This window comes from Schistocerca serialis, chromosome 2, assembly GCF_023864345.2.
Source record: "Schistocerca serialis cubense isolate TAMUIC-IGC-003099 chromosome 2, iqSchSeri2.2, whole genome shotgun sequence".
Classification (NCBI taxonomy): Eukaryota; Metazoa; Arthropoda; class Insecta; order Orthoptera; family Acrididae; genus Schistocerca; species Schistocerca serialis.
Genome location: NC_064639.1, coordinates 480,688,232 through 480,704,381, shown reverse-complemented (window position 1 = coordinate 480,704,381; position 16,150 = coordinate 480,688,232). Strand labels below are relative to the sequence as shown.

Sequence of the window (16,150 nt, the reverse complement as noted above, 5' to 3'; positions counted from 1 at the left end):
TTTGTGTAAAGGGATGTAGCATCTATGGTGACAAGAAAGGTTTCAGGTGGGAGAGGAGTGGGAATGGATTTGAGGCGTTCTAGGAAGTGGTTTGTGTCTTTGATGTAGGATGGGAGTCTGCGGGTGATAGGTTGTAGGTGCTGATCTACCAGAGCTGAGATACGTTCGGTTGGGGATTTGAAGCCTGCTACAATGGGACGGCCAGGATGGTTCTCTTTGTGGACCACACAGAAGCATCCCCCTTTTCACCCAATATTATCCTGGCCTCGAAAACATCAACAAATTACTCCGCCAGGGATATGACTTTCTCAAGTCAACCCCTGAAATGAGATCATCCCTTGACAAAATTCTCCCCACACCACCCAGAGTTGCCTTTCATCGCCCCCCTAACCTCCGTAACATCCTTGTTAAACCCTACAATATTCCCAGACTACCTTCTCTACCCAGCGGTTCCTACCCCTGTAACCGACCCCGCTGCAAAACCTGCCCCATGCATCCCCCCACAACCACCTACTCCAGCCCCGCTACTGGTAAAACATACACAATTCAAGGCAGGGCTATGTGTGAAACCACACATGTCATTTATCAACTGACATGCCTGCACTGCACAGCCTTTTACATCGGCATGACAACAACCAAACTGGCTGAGCGCATGAACGGACACAGACGAACTGTCTGCCTAGGAGATGCCCAATACCCAGTAGCGGAGCATGCCCTCCAGCATAATTCTAGGGACCTAGGAACCTGCTACACTGTATGTGCCATTTGGCTTCTCCCACCCAACACCAGTCCCTCTGAACTGCGGAGATGGGAACTTGCACTCCAACACATCCTTTCATCCCGCCATCCCCCTGGACTGAACCTACGTTAAACCACCTCACTCCCATTCACTCTTCAGTCTTCTCCTCTTTCCCTTTCCTCTTTAGCCATTCACGCATCTTTTCATCCTACATAGTTGTGTTTATCTTTATACTATATACCTCTTTACTTCTGTATGCATCCTCTTTGGTTTGAAGCTGGCACAGTACTTACAGTAGAATATCTTTGGCTTCCCTCTGACAACCATGCCTCCATCCTTGCTACCCTCCCTGTTTACCTTTCCCTGTTGCTTCATAACCTGGGTTGTGAGTAACTGAATCCACTTTCCCTTCTTCCCTTTTTTCCCCTCTCTCCTCCCTGATGAAGGAACAAAGTTCCGAAAGCTAGGAATGTAAATTTTCAGTTCTGTTTTATGTGTATCTATCGGCTGTACTGAGCTGAGGTAAGTACTGGCCAGCCCCTCTATCTCTCTGTTAGACCCTCTATATACTCCTTCCACCTTTCTGCTTTCCCTTCTTTGCTTAGAACTGGGTTTCAATCTGAGCTCTTGATATTCATACAAGTGGTTCTCTTTTCTCCAAACGTCTCTCTAATTTTCCTGTAAGCAGTATCTATCTTACCCCTAGTGAGATAAGCCTCTACATCCTTACATTTATCCTCTAGCCATCCCTGCTTAGCCATTTTGCACTTCCTGTCGATCTCATTTTTGAGACGTTTGTATTCCTTTTTGCCTGCCTCGTTTACTGCATTTTTATATTTTCTCCTTTCATCAATTAAATTCAATATTTCTTCTGTTACCCAAGGATTTCTACTAGCCCTCGTCTTTTTACTTACTTGATCCTCTGCTGCCTTCACTACTTCATCCCTCAAAGCTACCCATTCTTCTTCTACTGTATTTCTTTCCCCCATTCCTGCCATTTGTTCCCTTACGCTCTCCCTGAAAATCTGTACAACCTCTGGTTCGTTCAGTTTATCCAGGTCCCATCTCCTTAAATTCCCACCTTTTATCAGTTTCTTCAGTTTTAATCTACAGTTCCTAATCAATAGATTGTGGTCAGAGTCCACATCTGCCCCTGGACATGTCTTACAATTTAAAACCTGGTTCTTAAATCTCTGTCTTACCATTATATAATCTATCTGAAATCTGTCAGTATCTCCAGGCTTCTTCCATGTATACAACCTTCTTTTATGATTCTTGAACCAAATGTTAGCTATGATTAAGTTGTGCTCTGTGCAAAATTCTACCAGGCGGCTTCCTCTTTCATTTCTTACCCCCAGTCAATATTCACCCACTACGTTTCCTTCTCTCCCTTTTCCTACTACCGAATTCCAGTCACCCAGGACTTAAATTTTCGTCTCCCTTAACACTATCTGAATAATTTCTTTTATTTCATCATACATTTCTTCAATTTCTTCGTCATCTGCAGAACTAGTTGGCTTATAAACTTGTACTACTGTCGTAGGTGTGGACTTTGTGTCTATCTTGGCCACAATAAAGCATTCACTATGGTGTTTGTAGTAGCTACCCACATTCCTACTTTTTTATTCATTATTAAACCTACTCCTGCATTACCCCTATTTGGCTTTGTATTTATAACCCTGTATTGGCCTGACCAAAAGTCTTGTTCCTCCTGCCACCGAACTTCACTAATTCCCACTATATCTAACTTTAACCTATCCATTTCCCTTTTTAAATTTTCTAACCTAGCTGCCCGATTAAGGGATCTGACATTCCATGCTCCGATCCGTAGAATGCCAGTTTTCTTTTTCCTGATAATGACGTCCTCTTGAGTAGTCCCCGCCCGGAGATCTGAATGGGGGACTATTTTACCTCCGGAATATTTTACCCAAGAGGACGCCATCATCATTAACCATACAGTAAAGCTGCATGCCCTCGGGAAAAATGACGGCTGTAGTTTCCCCTTGCTTTCAGCCGTTCGCAGTACCAGCACAGCAAGGCCATTTTGGTTAGTGTTACAAGGTCAGATCAGTCAATCATCCGGACTGTTGCCCCTGCAGCTACTGGAAAGGCTGCTGCCCCTCTACAGGAACCACACGTTTGTCTGGCCTCTCAACAGATACCCCTCCGTTGTGGTTGCACATACGGTACGGCTATCTGTATCGCTGAGGCACGCAAGCCTCCCCACCAACGGCAAGGTCCATGGTTCATGGGGGGAGGTATGCCTAGATACTGGGTGGTTATAATTAACGTGGAGCTACTCATGGAGGTCCATTGTAGGCTATAATTATCATATGGCAGTGTAACTTGGTAAATATGTTAATGTATTAATGTGGAACTGATTTATGTTGGGAAAAAATTGTTCCAGTTTTGGCCACCAGGTGCAAATCTGACAATACACTGTGTGACAGTGTGACATCCATGTAGTCATTTGACAGGCCATAACGTGAGTGAACGGTATGGCTGTCAAGGAGAGAGTTTATGCACTGTTAGCTAAACTATTTTATGTGAACGGCAGTAATTACAGTGCTGCTTTGAGTATTGCTGAATGAAAGGTCTGAGGCGAGGGTCAGTGACATTATGTGGTTTAAAGAAGATGATAATGAAATTCGAAAACACGGGTGACCTTGGTGTGGCACCTGGAAGAGGAAGGTCTCCTATCCCAGTGGAAGTTACTGACAAAGTTGCTATTGCTCTAACTGGCCATGCAGCACACACCCAGATACTGCTAGGGATTGTGCAGTGTCAAGAGAATTGCCTATTCCGTGGTCAACAGTACGGAAAGTTTCGCTGTCTATTTTGCACTTATCCAGACAGAACATCAATTGAAACCTCATGATCCGCAGCACTTTCTGAACTGGCTCTGCAGTTTATGCCACGGATCAAAGTTGAAGACATGTAGCTGGGCAATGTTCTGTGGAGTCATGATCCACATTTTACAGTACAGAAAGCAGTGAATGCACAGAACTGCTGGATTTGGGGTACTGTTACAGAGCATGTTGTGCAGTCACCATATGTGGCTGTGTAATATAGATTCACAAGCAACTTTATATTCAGTCTGTGCTTCTTTGAAGAGAATACACCCAGAGGGCCTGCCAGGCGTACCATGATGTCTGCCCATTATTGAGATCTCCATGTACAACATATGACTCCTGCTTCAAAAGAGAGCAACTGTGTGGAAACCACAGTTTTCATACAAGGTGGGGCAACACATATCACTCGCACTGTGAAAGATCTGCTTAATGCAACCTTCCTCGAACGTGTTATCTACAGAGGTTTTTCAGATGCATGGCCTGCAAGATCACCTGATCTGAATCTGACTCTGGGGATAGCTGAAAGAAAGCATTTACCAGAGACACATTAGATCTGTTGCTTCAACATTATGCCTTTCTCACTTGTTTGACATTTTCTGCCCTTGTCCCATTGCTAATGCATGACATGGAAACATTTCTAAATGTCTTTCTTCCATCACGGTGCCAGATTTACACCTGGTGGCCAAAAGTGGAACAAATTTTTTCCATTGTCATTGGTCCTACCTGAACACATTGGCATATCTACCAAGTTTCCCTACCATATGATAATTACATCCCTCACTGGACCTCTGTGAGTAGTTGCAATTTAATTTTAAACAACCAGTGCTTGTGCTCTGTTTCGAGTGAGGACACACAAGGTGCAATACATTTACTACATTTTTAAGTTCTTAAAATTGAGAAGACATAAGCTTCAATTGTAGCAACTGATTCCAGAATCACCCGTATTGTATCTTTTTCCATAGTGTTACAGTTGTACAACTATTCATGTACATGTAATATATAGCATTTTATCAGTTTATTATTTTTAATTTACATTTTATTATCTTTCACAATGACTGTATCATAAATCAGATAGGGCATATGAGTTTGGAAGTCCTGCATTAAAATAACAACATATGTTGTGGAGGTGCATGAACACCGTTTTGGGTGAGATAGGAAGAAGGCTGTGTAGGATTTTCTTCAATACATAGCTTGACAGGAGATTGTAAAATCCCGTCAGTGATTGTGGTTCAGTTATTATGGGCCTTAGAGGTACATGTGATGAAGGAGATGCTGTTTTATGGCAAGCTCAACAGCATACTGTGGGAGTATGTACTTGTCACTGTGGATATGAAGTGTTCATGGTTTGGCAGGCTATGTGGAAGAGAGTTTTTGATGCAAAGCAGGTGACAGCAAGTAATGTGTTGGTGAATAGTTATGATTATAAGTTCTCATGAAAGGAAAAATAAAACAGAAGTTAATATTCAATAAGGTGGTTTACTGAACTGAGAAGGATCAGATGAGTTTAATGGGTCAGAATGTGTTCAGATTGTCCGGACCATAAAGATGTCATTAGTGAATATAAACTGCTTGAGTGGATTTTAGGATTAATATAGTAGAAAAGATTTCTATGCGTGGCCCATGCATGGGTTGCCATAGGAGTTGGCATGTAACTGTCTAGTGTCTTGCATCTGTTTGTAGGCTCTGCCTCAAAAGAAGAAATAGCTATCATTGCAGATGTAATAAGTCAGTGTGGTGGATTTGGAATCATTCAGATGGAAGAAGTATTCACTTGTAGGACTATTTCATTATCTGCCTAACTGAAGCCTGTAGGAGAATCTCACAATAGCCCAGTAGAATAATTTCTTTTGTTTAACTAAAAAATAACTCAGTTAGTGAGGTCATACATTTATCGAATTGTAGAGCGTATTGTCTGAACCTATCTTCACGAATTCTTTCATAGTGCAAGCCAGCATGTAAGATATTTTGTTCTTTGTGCACACTGATATATTTTGATAGGGAGAAAAGCTCACTAAATTTTTCACCAACTGAAGACCCAAATTAAATATTCATAATCTCTGCTTATTTTACTTAATGTTGTTTTATATCAAGACCTTTACAACAGCTGCCCCAAGTGTTCACTTTTTACTATCCAGTTTCTCTAGAAAATGCAGTGACACATTTATTTTCCTTTTGTCTTCCCCTTAGTGACTGTTTCATCTTACTTTATTTTCACAGCAACTGTTATAGTGGAGTAAGTTCTGATTGGTCATGGAGTGCTGCTTTGTAATTTTGCACCTGATCTTAACTCTGTTAGTTATCATGTTCAGTAGTCTACAAGTCATTCAGATTTTAGAATATCTGCAAAAACTTTGAGGCAGAAGACCAATCAAAGATCTGTCTCCGACAAGACAATCTCCAGAGTTGGTTTATTCATAGCCTGTTTAGCCAGGCAGTCAGCAAGTTCATTGCCTGGAATCCCAACATATCATGGGGTCCAAATGAAAGTCACTGAACATCCACTGTTGCCAAGGTCATACAAAGACTCCTGGATAGTCAGTACCAAAGGATGGTGAGGTAAGCACTAGTCAAGAGCTTGTAGGCTGCTTAGAAAGTAACTACAGATGACAAAGAACTCCCCTGGGCAGGAACGGATATGCTCAAGAGTGTGAGATATGGCTACCAACTCTGCAGTGAAAACACTGCAGCCATCCTGCAAGGAGAGCTGTTGTGTTCTGTGTTAATGGCTTTGAAATATTATTACGTTGGTTGCAGGTAAGATGCCGGAAACAAATAGAAGTACCTTCATGCAGAATTCAAGAAAACATACGTAGAGCTAATGTCAAAAAGAAGTGGTTCTGCAGTAGCAGATGACAGAATGTGACTGGCCTTATTTGCCGGATGGTTGCAACGTTTTCAGTGCAGAGCTGGTAGATGCCTCTCATGCTCTGGAACACATCCGCACCTATGCCAAAGAGTCCTCCTCCATCTGTAGTGACTCCTTAAGCAGCTTACCAGCTCTTCACTAGTGCTTCCCTTGCCATCCTTTAGTGCTGACTATCCATGAGTCTCTTTATGCCCTTGGAAACAGTGGATGTTCAGTGACCCCAGGACATGTCAGGGTACCAAGTAATGAACTTGCTGACAGCCTGGCCAAACAGCCTACTGGTAAACCGACTCTGGAGATTGGCCTGCCGGAGACTGATCTCTGATCGGTCTTCCACATAAAATTTTTGTGATCTGGGATACTGAGTGGCACACCCTCTTTACACCAAATAAACTACATGTTAACAAGGAGACAGCAAATGAGTGTCGGTCATCCGTGCAAGTCACTTGCAGGGGCACCATTGTCCTTTGCCGGCTCCGCATCAGCCATACTTTTCTAACACATGGTCACCTCCTCCTTCACGAGGACCCACCTCAGTGTCACTGTGGCTCCCACATGACAGTCATCCACATTTTGTTGGACTGCCCTACTTTAGCTGCTCTGCAGCGGACTTTTAACCCTCCCACCACCTTGCCTCTGATGTTGAGTGACAGTGCTTCAATGGCTGGTGTTGTTTTACGTTTTATTCATAAGGGAGGTTTTTTATCACACAATGCAAGGGCGGGAGTGTGGCCTTCTCTTCCAGGCCTCCATCCTCACCCCATTTTAACTCTCCCTCACTTTTTCTTTGTTGTTTGTTTACCTCGGTGTTCGTCTCACCTTCTCTTTTAAGCTGGAGATTTTAGTATCTTGTAGAGTGTCTAGCTCATCCTTTTTTATTCTTGTGATCAGGCAGCCTCGGCTACCTGCTATATTATTTTAATACCTTCTACTACTTTTCCTTTTAGTGTACATTTTGGTTACATTATTTTGTTTTTTCATTCTGTGTGGTTCCTCATTAGTTTCCCACACCTTTCCTTTCCCAACTCCTTTTGGGAATTGTTTTAATTTGAGCCTTATTTGCATGAGGAAAAATGGACTGATGACCCATAATTTGGTCCCTTTATACCCCAAACCAACTAACTTAGAATATCTGCTTCAGTTAAATATTGCATCTCAATCCCAATGGGATATTCACCTTGTTAGCTGTGTTTTGAGTCAAATACACTAACTCAATTTCTGAAGAATGATTATAATTGTACTACCATTCTTTTACTAATGGGGCACTGAAATTAAAATTAATATGTGCAACAAGATCACTTTTTTTTACCTTTTGGTAAGCTGTATCACCTGCTTTAGTCACTTCACATACTAACTACAGTGTTTTGTGAAGAGAAGTGGCTATTACAGTCCTTTTTTTTAACAAAATAGCATTTGTGTTAATAATGATTCATAACTGTAAACAAGATTTCTGTACTGATCAGTTTTTTTAACAGGAAGAAATAATATCAACATCATATTTGGCTGCTTCTTATTTGACTGACATCGGGTTTAAGAAGAAGGTTTATGTATTTGGCTCATCTGGTGTTACTGAAGAGTTGAAGTATGCTGGCCACAAATCAAATGAGCCTGGTGTAAGTAGTTTATTGTTACAGAAAGTCTTTACTTTACACAGACATCTAAATTTTAATGGACCAAATGAGCTGAATGGAACACGCCAGTGAACATTTGACTTTTTGAATACATACACATTCCTCATGATTACTGTTGTGCAGTGGTCTTGTGGGATTTGTGTATCTATTTTTCATTGATTATATCATTTTGTACTTGTGACTTCAGTATCTGTTTTGGTACTGGGTTTGTTTTTTAATTTGATATAAATTTGTCTCTTTCAACATTCCTGTGATTGTAAGGGGTGTAATGAAAAGCAATGCCTCTGAATTTTTTTTTTTCTGTTTTCAATATCAGTTGAGGTATTAGATGTCATGATATTACTCAGTTGACTTTCCCGCTTTGCTGATGCAAGTTGCAATCCTCTGCTGCCAGAGGGTTCCAAATTGTAGCATGTAATGTGAGGGTGTGTAATGTAACTACGTTGGTATGTGAGAAGTCCTCAGAAAACTGAAACCATGAATTTGAAGAGCTTGTCTGCACATGAAGCACCCTCTCCTGCAGCATGATAATGTCAGATCAGACACAAGTGCTGCAACATCTGTCACCGTGATTTCACTGCCATCGATCATCCCCCATACAGTCCAGATTTATCTCAATCTGATTTTTCCATGACAAAGAACCCCTTCAATGGCTTCAGTTTGGTCGTGATGATGCAATGCAAGCAGAGGAGAGGCTGTGGCTCCATCAATGAAGTCAAGCATTCTGCAGTGACAGTATCAACAAACTGGTCTCTTGTTGGGACAAATATGTTTGTCGCCAGGGTGAGTATGTTGAGAAATAAATATGTAGACATGAAGAATAAAGATGTAAAATGTTAATAAAGTTTGTTTTATTTAAAAACCTTTAAGAGTTTTCTCATAAAAACTCAGCATGTTCCCTCATATGAATGTGTATTACTTTATCAAACAATGGAAAATCCAGCAATGGAAAATTGTATTACTTTATTTTAGATCTGCTTGACTTCTTGTGTACATGGGTCACTTTAACTGTTGCAAAATACCACTGAGGTGTAAGCAGTAAGCCAAAATGTATTTGCAAATGATTCTTCAGAGGTATGTGTGTGTGGTTCAAATGAAGATGCTGAGAACATTCTATTTTGAAAAAGGTAAATATGAACCAAGTTCTTTACACTGTAAGAACCACTACTAGAGTTTTTAAAGCAATTACTTCTGTGAAATTTTTCATTGCAACAAAATGACCATCAAATTCACATGCACTAAAACACACTGCAAAATTGCCATGCACAATGCTCTCTTAAAAATTCCTGACTGTAGCCAATATTCAGAATATGAAAATTATTGGCCAAATCTTCTTTAATAGCATTGTGGCAGCAACTTAATAGCTAAATAATAGCTTTCATCATTGAATTCTGAGACTGCACAATGGGAAATCTTAAATAAACAGTGTGATTTAGTTCTGTAAATAACTTGGCTAAATAGCACAGGCAGGCAACTCTTTAAATTATAGTTGAAGAAAGATTTATTGCCTCTTGTACATTTAGTGTTAATAGGTAGTTATTTTTGCTACGGAATGCTATGGACGTGTTGGTTATGACTCCTTCCAAATTTACAGATGTTCAGATAAATACACTATGTGATCAAAAGTATCTGGACACCTGGCTGAAAACAACTTACAAGTTTGTGGTGCCCTTCATCGGTATTGCTGGAATTCAATATGGTGTTGGCCCACCCTTAGCCTTGATGACAGCTTCCACTCTCGCAGGCATGCAGTCAATCAGGTGCCGGAAGGTTTCTTGGGGAATTGCAGCCCTTTCTTTACAGAGTGCTGCACTGAGGAGAGGTACCGATGTCGGTCAGTGAAGTCTGGCACGAAGTCGGCATTCCAAAACATCCCGAAGGTGTTCTATAGGATTCAGGTAAGGACTCTGTGTGGGCCAGTCCATTACAGGGAAGCTGTTGTCTTGTAACCACTCCGCTACAGGCTGTGCATTATGAACAGGTGCTTGATTGTGCTGAATGATGCAATCGCCATCCCTGATTCGCTCTTCAACAGTGGGAACCAAGAAGGTGCTTAAAACATCAATGTAGGCCTATGCTGTGATAGTGCCATGCAAAACAACAAGGGGTTCAAGTCCCCTTCCATGAAAAATACGACCACACCATAACACCACTGCCTATGAAATTTACTGTTGGCACTACACACGCTGGCAGATGACGTTTACTAGGGCATTCACCATACCTACACCCTGCCATGGGATGCCACATTGTGTCCCATGATTCCTCACTCCACACAATGTTTTTCTACTGTTCAATCATTCAATGTTTATGCTGCTTACACCAAGCAAGGCATCGTTTGGCATTTACCAGCATGTTGTGTGGCTTATAAGCAGCCGCTCAACCATGGAATCCAAGTTTTCTTACCTCCTGCTTAGCTGTCATAGTACTTGCAGTGGATCCTGTTGCAGTTTGGGATTCCTGAGTGATGGTCTGGATAGATGTCTGCCTGTTGCATGCTACGACCCTCTCCAACTGTCGGCAGTCTCTGTCAGTCAACAGACGAGGTCGACCTGTACGCTTTTGTGCTGTACGTGTCCCTTCATGTTTCCATTTCACCATCACATTGGAAACAGTGGACCTAGGGATGCTTAGGAGTGTGGAAATCTCGCATATGACACAAGTGACACCCAATCACCTGACCACATTTGAAGCCTGTGAGTTCCGTGGAGTGCCCCATTCTGTTCTCTCATGATGTCTAATGACTACTGAGGTTGCTGAATGGAGTACCTAGCAGTAGGTAGCAGCACAATGCACCTAATATGAAAAACTTTTGTTTTGGTGGTGTCTGGATACTTTTGATCACATAGTATAACACATGAGCTTGGCCACAAGACAGTACAAATATTTGCTTTAACAATTACCTCCCATTTCACCATCTCAGTGTTAGCACACATTGACAACTTTGTTCCAAGAATATGTTACCAATGTAAACTTGTTGGATACCAGCTTCAAAGAAAACCTTAACAGTGCAGAAATGAGCTGTCAAAAACTATATAGAGTGTCATTCCCCAGTAGGATGGCAACACTGTTGTGTCTGTACACAAGAAGCAGTGAGTGGAGGAACTATAGTAATAGTGTACAGTCCAGTACTCTTACAAGTTGAGCATCATCACACATTACATTTCTGTATGTGCCACTAAATGAAGAGCAAGGACAGAAGAAGGAAGTACAGTATCTCTTACTTTGAATACCATGACATTTTGCTGGCAATACCAGTAAAACTATCTTCCTTGGTGCACTGATTCATCTGCCTGTCTGTCGATTCATAATCTGCTTTTTCAGCCACGGATGATAATGCTGACTCTTTGTTTGAAACCACACCAATTGATTTTATAATATTTTCAGTTCCCTCATCCATCATATTATCTCTCCTAGAGGTGTCAAGGCACACTTTTTTGCCTTGATATCGGACATTTCTGATCTTCTAATTTCACAGCACCAAAAGCTAATATCACCACAATAAAAAGCAAACTGACTTTGTGATGTAGTGTTTAGCGTTGTTGGTTAGTGGTGTGAATGCCCTGGGTTTGATTCCCATTGAGTACTTCAAAGTTTTCTTTGGCTATAAGGTCTGGAAGGAGGTCTGCCCAGCCTTGTGAGACAAAATGAAAAGCTGCTTGAACATAAACAACATGCAAGTCACCAAAGTGGCATCACAGTGAAAGACTTGCACCAGACTGGATTAAGCATGACATTTATTTTGAGCATCAGCCACTATTTTTTCAGCTAAGAGAAAGAAATGCCTGGTGTATTTACAACATTCCATACCACTTCTAATAATGGTATGGCAGCAGTAGGTGGAATGGGGGTCGGGGAGGGGCACCATTTTCTTGCATAACTTGTGAGCTGAGTAAACAGGAGGCAGATGGTTTTTCTTGTCTGTATGTATTTTTAATGTTTCTCTGTCCATTTCTATATTACAGTGCAAAGTTTTACTGCTATAGTCATGTAGGAGAAGTGACCATCAAAGCACTACGTGAATTCACAACAGTGAAACATTGACAGGCACTGTTGTTTTACATTACTATTCACCACTGTCATTTTGCCAACATTTATCAGCAGTGTATCCATGGTTCATGTAAATAAACCACTGACCACTTCTATTCTGATGCTATATTTTTTCATAAAAAATCTAATAGTCTGCTCTTTGTGCAAGTATGTTATGTTGTTTGCACAAAATGACTCATTTAGACTGGTACCTTTTGAAACCAAATCCCATAAGTGGAGCATTTTTCCTCCAGTTTCTTTGCTATCCTATAGTCCAATTCTGTGTGATAAAAGCCTGAAAGTTCTTGCATAAATTCTTATTTCCTTGTATTGCTCATAATATCGGCGAAACTGCTATCTAATTTTTATTGTTAGGGTGCAGGCAGAATACTGTGACATCAAGGAATTTTGGGATTGATCCTCTTATCATCCAGAAGTATACAGCCGATGATGTAGCAGACTTGCGAACCTTCCTCACTCACACATTACATAAACATGTGGCAAGACCCCATTAATGATGCATCACAGTAGCATTGTGCCAATTGACTGTGCATGCCACTGTTCCAGACACCAAAACATCTTGGTGTAAGGGTGCTACAAATAGCTGCAGAAAAAGTGGGAGGATAATGGAATGATAGATGTTAAGAATGTAATGAAAAGAGTAAATAATGAACTAGAGACAACTTTTATCTTTATTTGTATTCAAGTTACTGGAATGTATTACAGCCTAAGTCATTCTCTTGGAAGCCAGGCCACATATTCCTAACTTCATACATTGCTTCAAATACTAATAGTTCAGCATTTTTTTTTAAATTTGACCTACATAATGGTTGATGCAGTTCATCTGCATATGAATTAAATATTGTGTGTATCACCAAAAATGAATGATTAAACAACAAAAAAGCCCTTATAATTTGGGACTGTGTGCTTGTTCTTTATATAAAAACTAAAAGCTTCAGTGTCAAAAGCTCTGTAGTATATGCCATGTACTGAGATGAAGAATTTGACACAGCCGTCAGTATTTAAAAATTGTTCATTACTACTGTTGAAAAGTCTTCTCAAAATACAAATGCTGGCACACAAATGGTAACAATAACTAAGTATTAATAATTAAGGACACAAAGACCCACACTTTTAAATGCAATAGCAAAACAATATTCCTGATACAGTAAAGGGTGTATCAAAATTAGATACAACAGTAATAAAAAAAACCTATTGTCAATCACATTAACACATCTTTCCAAGCTGGGGACTGATGAGCAACAATAGACGAAACTGTAAGTGTGAGCAGGCTTCAACAGCCACTGTATGATCCAACACTGGAACATTGATTGTGCAGGGAATGAATATTTTGTTGAGTCAACTATTCAACTTGCTCCAGACAATTATGGAAAGCAGTTTGGAGGATTTCTGACAACTGTCAAATACAGCTGGTCATCCACAACAACTGTAATAATATGTTTAGGAAAACCTCAAAACCTAAATTAGACTTTTTTTTAGAGGGGGGGGGGGGGGGCAATGTTTGCCATATACCGGTACATGACATTAACTCCTAGGTTATGCTGAATAGCTATCAACGTAAGGAACTTGACCAGTCTTAGTCTGGATATGAGTTTAATGAACTTCAGAGTTCTTGAAGTGAGGGCTGATTAGTCCCACAACTTGTCTATAATTGTAAGCCGTGGGCATGGTTCAGGCAACACTGTTCAGCAAGATGAAGGAATGTTGCGTGTTGCACTGAATGTGCATCCTGGCCTATCCACTGAATCATGAGTTAGTTGGCAACCTCTGATGCTCCTGCTGCATCCTAGGTATATTAAAACTTCTTATACAAGAAATGTTTTGTCTGAATGTATTTTTATTTCTCTAACTTCACAGGCAGACCACAGTTTCTAATAGTGGTTGGAGTGAGCTATTGGTCACCCTACCCAACAAGAGAAGTCATTAAGTCTGTCCTCCTGCAAGCATACCAACACAAACTAGGCAATAAAAGAGTAACACAACATACATCAACTGTTGAAATGTGGTTTTTAACAATTTTATGAAACATTGGCTAAAATTTGTACCCAGGACTCCACTCCATCATGTACATCAATAAATTTAAAATAATTTTGGGCCTCTTTAGTCAACAAGATGGAAGTGGCTCCAACCTTGGTTGCTGTCTGTCCCACACAAAGTGTCAGTAGGTTGTACTTTGTGATCCTAAATGGTCTCACTGCTTATGAGTAATTTATGTTTGTAAGCAGTAGTTTGAAATTCTGGTGATTTTGAAACAGTGAAGAACCTGTTTTTCTGATGCACCACAAAAACCAACTACAGGATTGCAAGTGGCAGCTCACTAATCCTGTCCCACCCTAGGGACACTGCCTTATTGTAGGCACTTTCAGCATCAGGCAGGAGGGTTGGCGCACCTCAGTGTTAGTGAGGGCTATGCCAGCAGTAGTATAGCTACTCGTAGGGCCACTGAAGCTGGACAGGCCTCAACAGATGAGCCTGACAAAGAGTGACCCACAACTTATGGAAGGGAGAGCTGTTTTTTCCCCAGGGAGCTCTGCCAGAAGTGGGTGGGTCATGACCTCAGGGACCATTGCTAGGTGCAGTGATGGAACATTGTGTGTTTTGGACAATTGATGTCTTGGCTTCACTGTCTGGACTGCGAGGAAGGTACATACCACTATACATAAAAACTCAACCTCAAAGAGTGCCACATGCTGAAGGATTGGATTGCTGTTAGGTAAAACATTCATGAGGGTAGCAATCTCTGGGGCACCAGCACCCCCTCCCCCTTCCCCCTGCCAACTGTATAAAGCTCACTCAGGTACACGGGACCCTGCTGAGTCAACATTTATTTCCCTAGCTGCTCACGGAATTCAAAAGGAACAATCTCAACTCAAAACCTATTCCTGACAAGATGGATGTACTGCTAGGTAGTGCCTACACCCACCCAACAAAGAGAGCTCATATGGTCAGACTAACCAAGAAGAAGTTTCACATTATAGTAACAGGGCACCTGCCTGCCACAGTACTTTCATCGTCATCAAGAGAGAAGAGGGAAGGGACCTTTGAAAAACTCTTCCTTTTCTTTATTCACAAGATGTTTTAAGGTGTTTTTGGTCCTTAAAAAGTATTAGATCACTTTGTAATGGAACATTACTAGTTGAAACAGTCGTGCCACACCAAGTGTCCAAGCTTCTAGGATGTAATAAATTAGGTAACTACCCTGTTGTGGCTGAAATGCATGACACACTTAACTTCAGCAAAGGTGTAGTTACCTGATCTGATATAATCGAGATGGACCCTGAAGAATAACTGGGGAATGGAGAAACAGGGTGTCACAGGAGTGTAGAACTATTTGAGGCAAGTAAAGGGCACAGTGGAAAAAACTGTAACGTTAATGTTAACCTTCAATACTCCAGTATTCTTGCAATCTATATCCATCTTAAGATTAGACTTTTTGTTCCAACCCCAGTGCAACGCTTAATATGCCAGAATTTGGTCATTCCATTATGGCACGTAATGGTTGAGCTGTATGTGGGAATTGTGGAGGACCATCTCACAAATCAGGTCACATTTGTACTCTTCCTCCAAAGTGGAGCAGGAAGGGGAGTGTTTATAACAAGGAAGGAAAATTCAGGAGCCACAAGTTACAAGATGCATTCTCTATGGTGAAGCCAATGAAGCTTTTAAAGCAGTGGAGCCTCCAGTGTTTGTTACTTCATTTGTGTCAACCCTTGAGAAGCCAGTCACAAAAACTGATGTCTCAAGACAAACCCAAATCTCAAAATCAAGTACAAATACATGCATTTGTCAATGTACCTGTGAGGGGAAAAGCTACACATGACCCCAAAAACCATTTCACTCCAAGTGAAATAAAAAGAAAGAGCTCTCAGTTAATTAAAATCAGATTTATGTTCCAACAGCATATTGATCCAAAAATGACGTTATATATTTTGCTATGAGACTAAGATTGTTCATTTATATATATTTTTTATTACAATTGGCCTATTTTGATGTGATTGCCATTGTCAGGTTATCT

The 16,150-nt window shown here is 40.9% G+C and overlaps 1 protein-coding gene across 2 annotated transcripts in view; it reads left to right on the top strand.

The window, feature by feature from the left end:
- Positions 1 to 16,150, top strand: part of LOC126457407 (glycerol-3-phosphate phosphatase-like) — a 61,592-nt gene that overhangs the window by 12,971 nt on the left and 32,471 nt on the right. The window contains exon 3 of one of the 2 annotated variants that reach the window (XM_050093675.1): positions 7,933 to 8,070. The exons of the other annotated variant lie outside the window; for it this stretch is intronic. Within the exon in view, the coding sequence (XP_049949632.1) occupies positions 7,933 to 8,070 (138 nt within the window). The remainder of the gene's footprint in view (positions 1 to 7,932; positions 8,071 to 16,150) is intronic. 2 annotated transcript variants of the gene reach the window in all.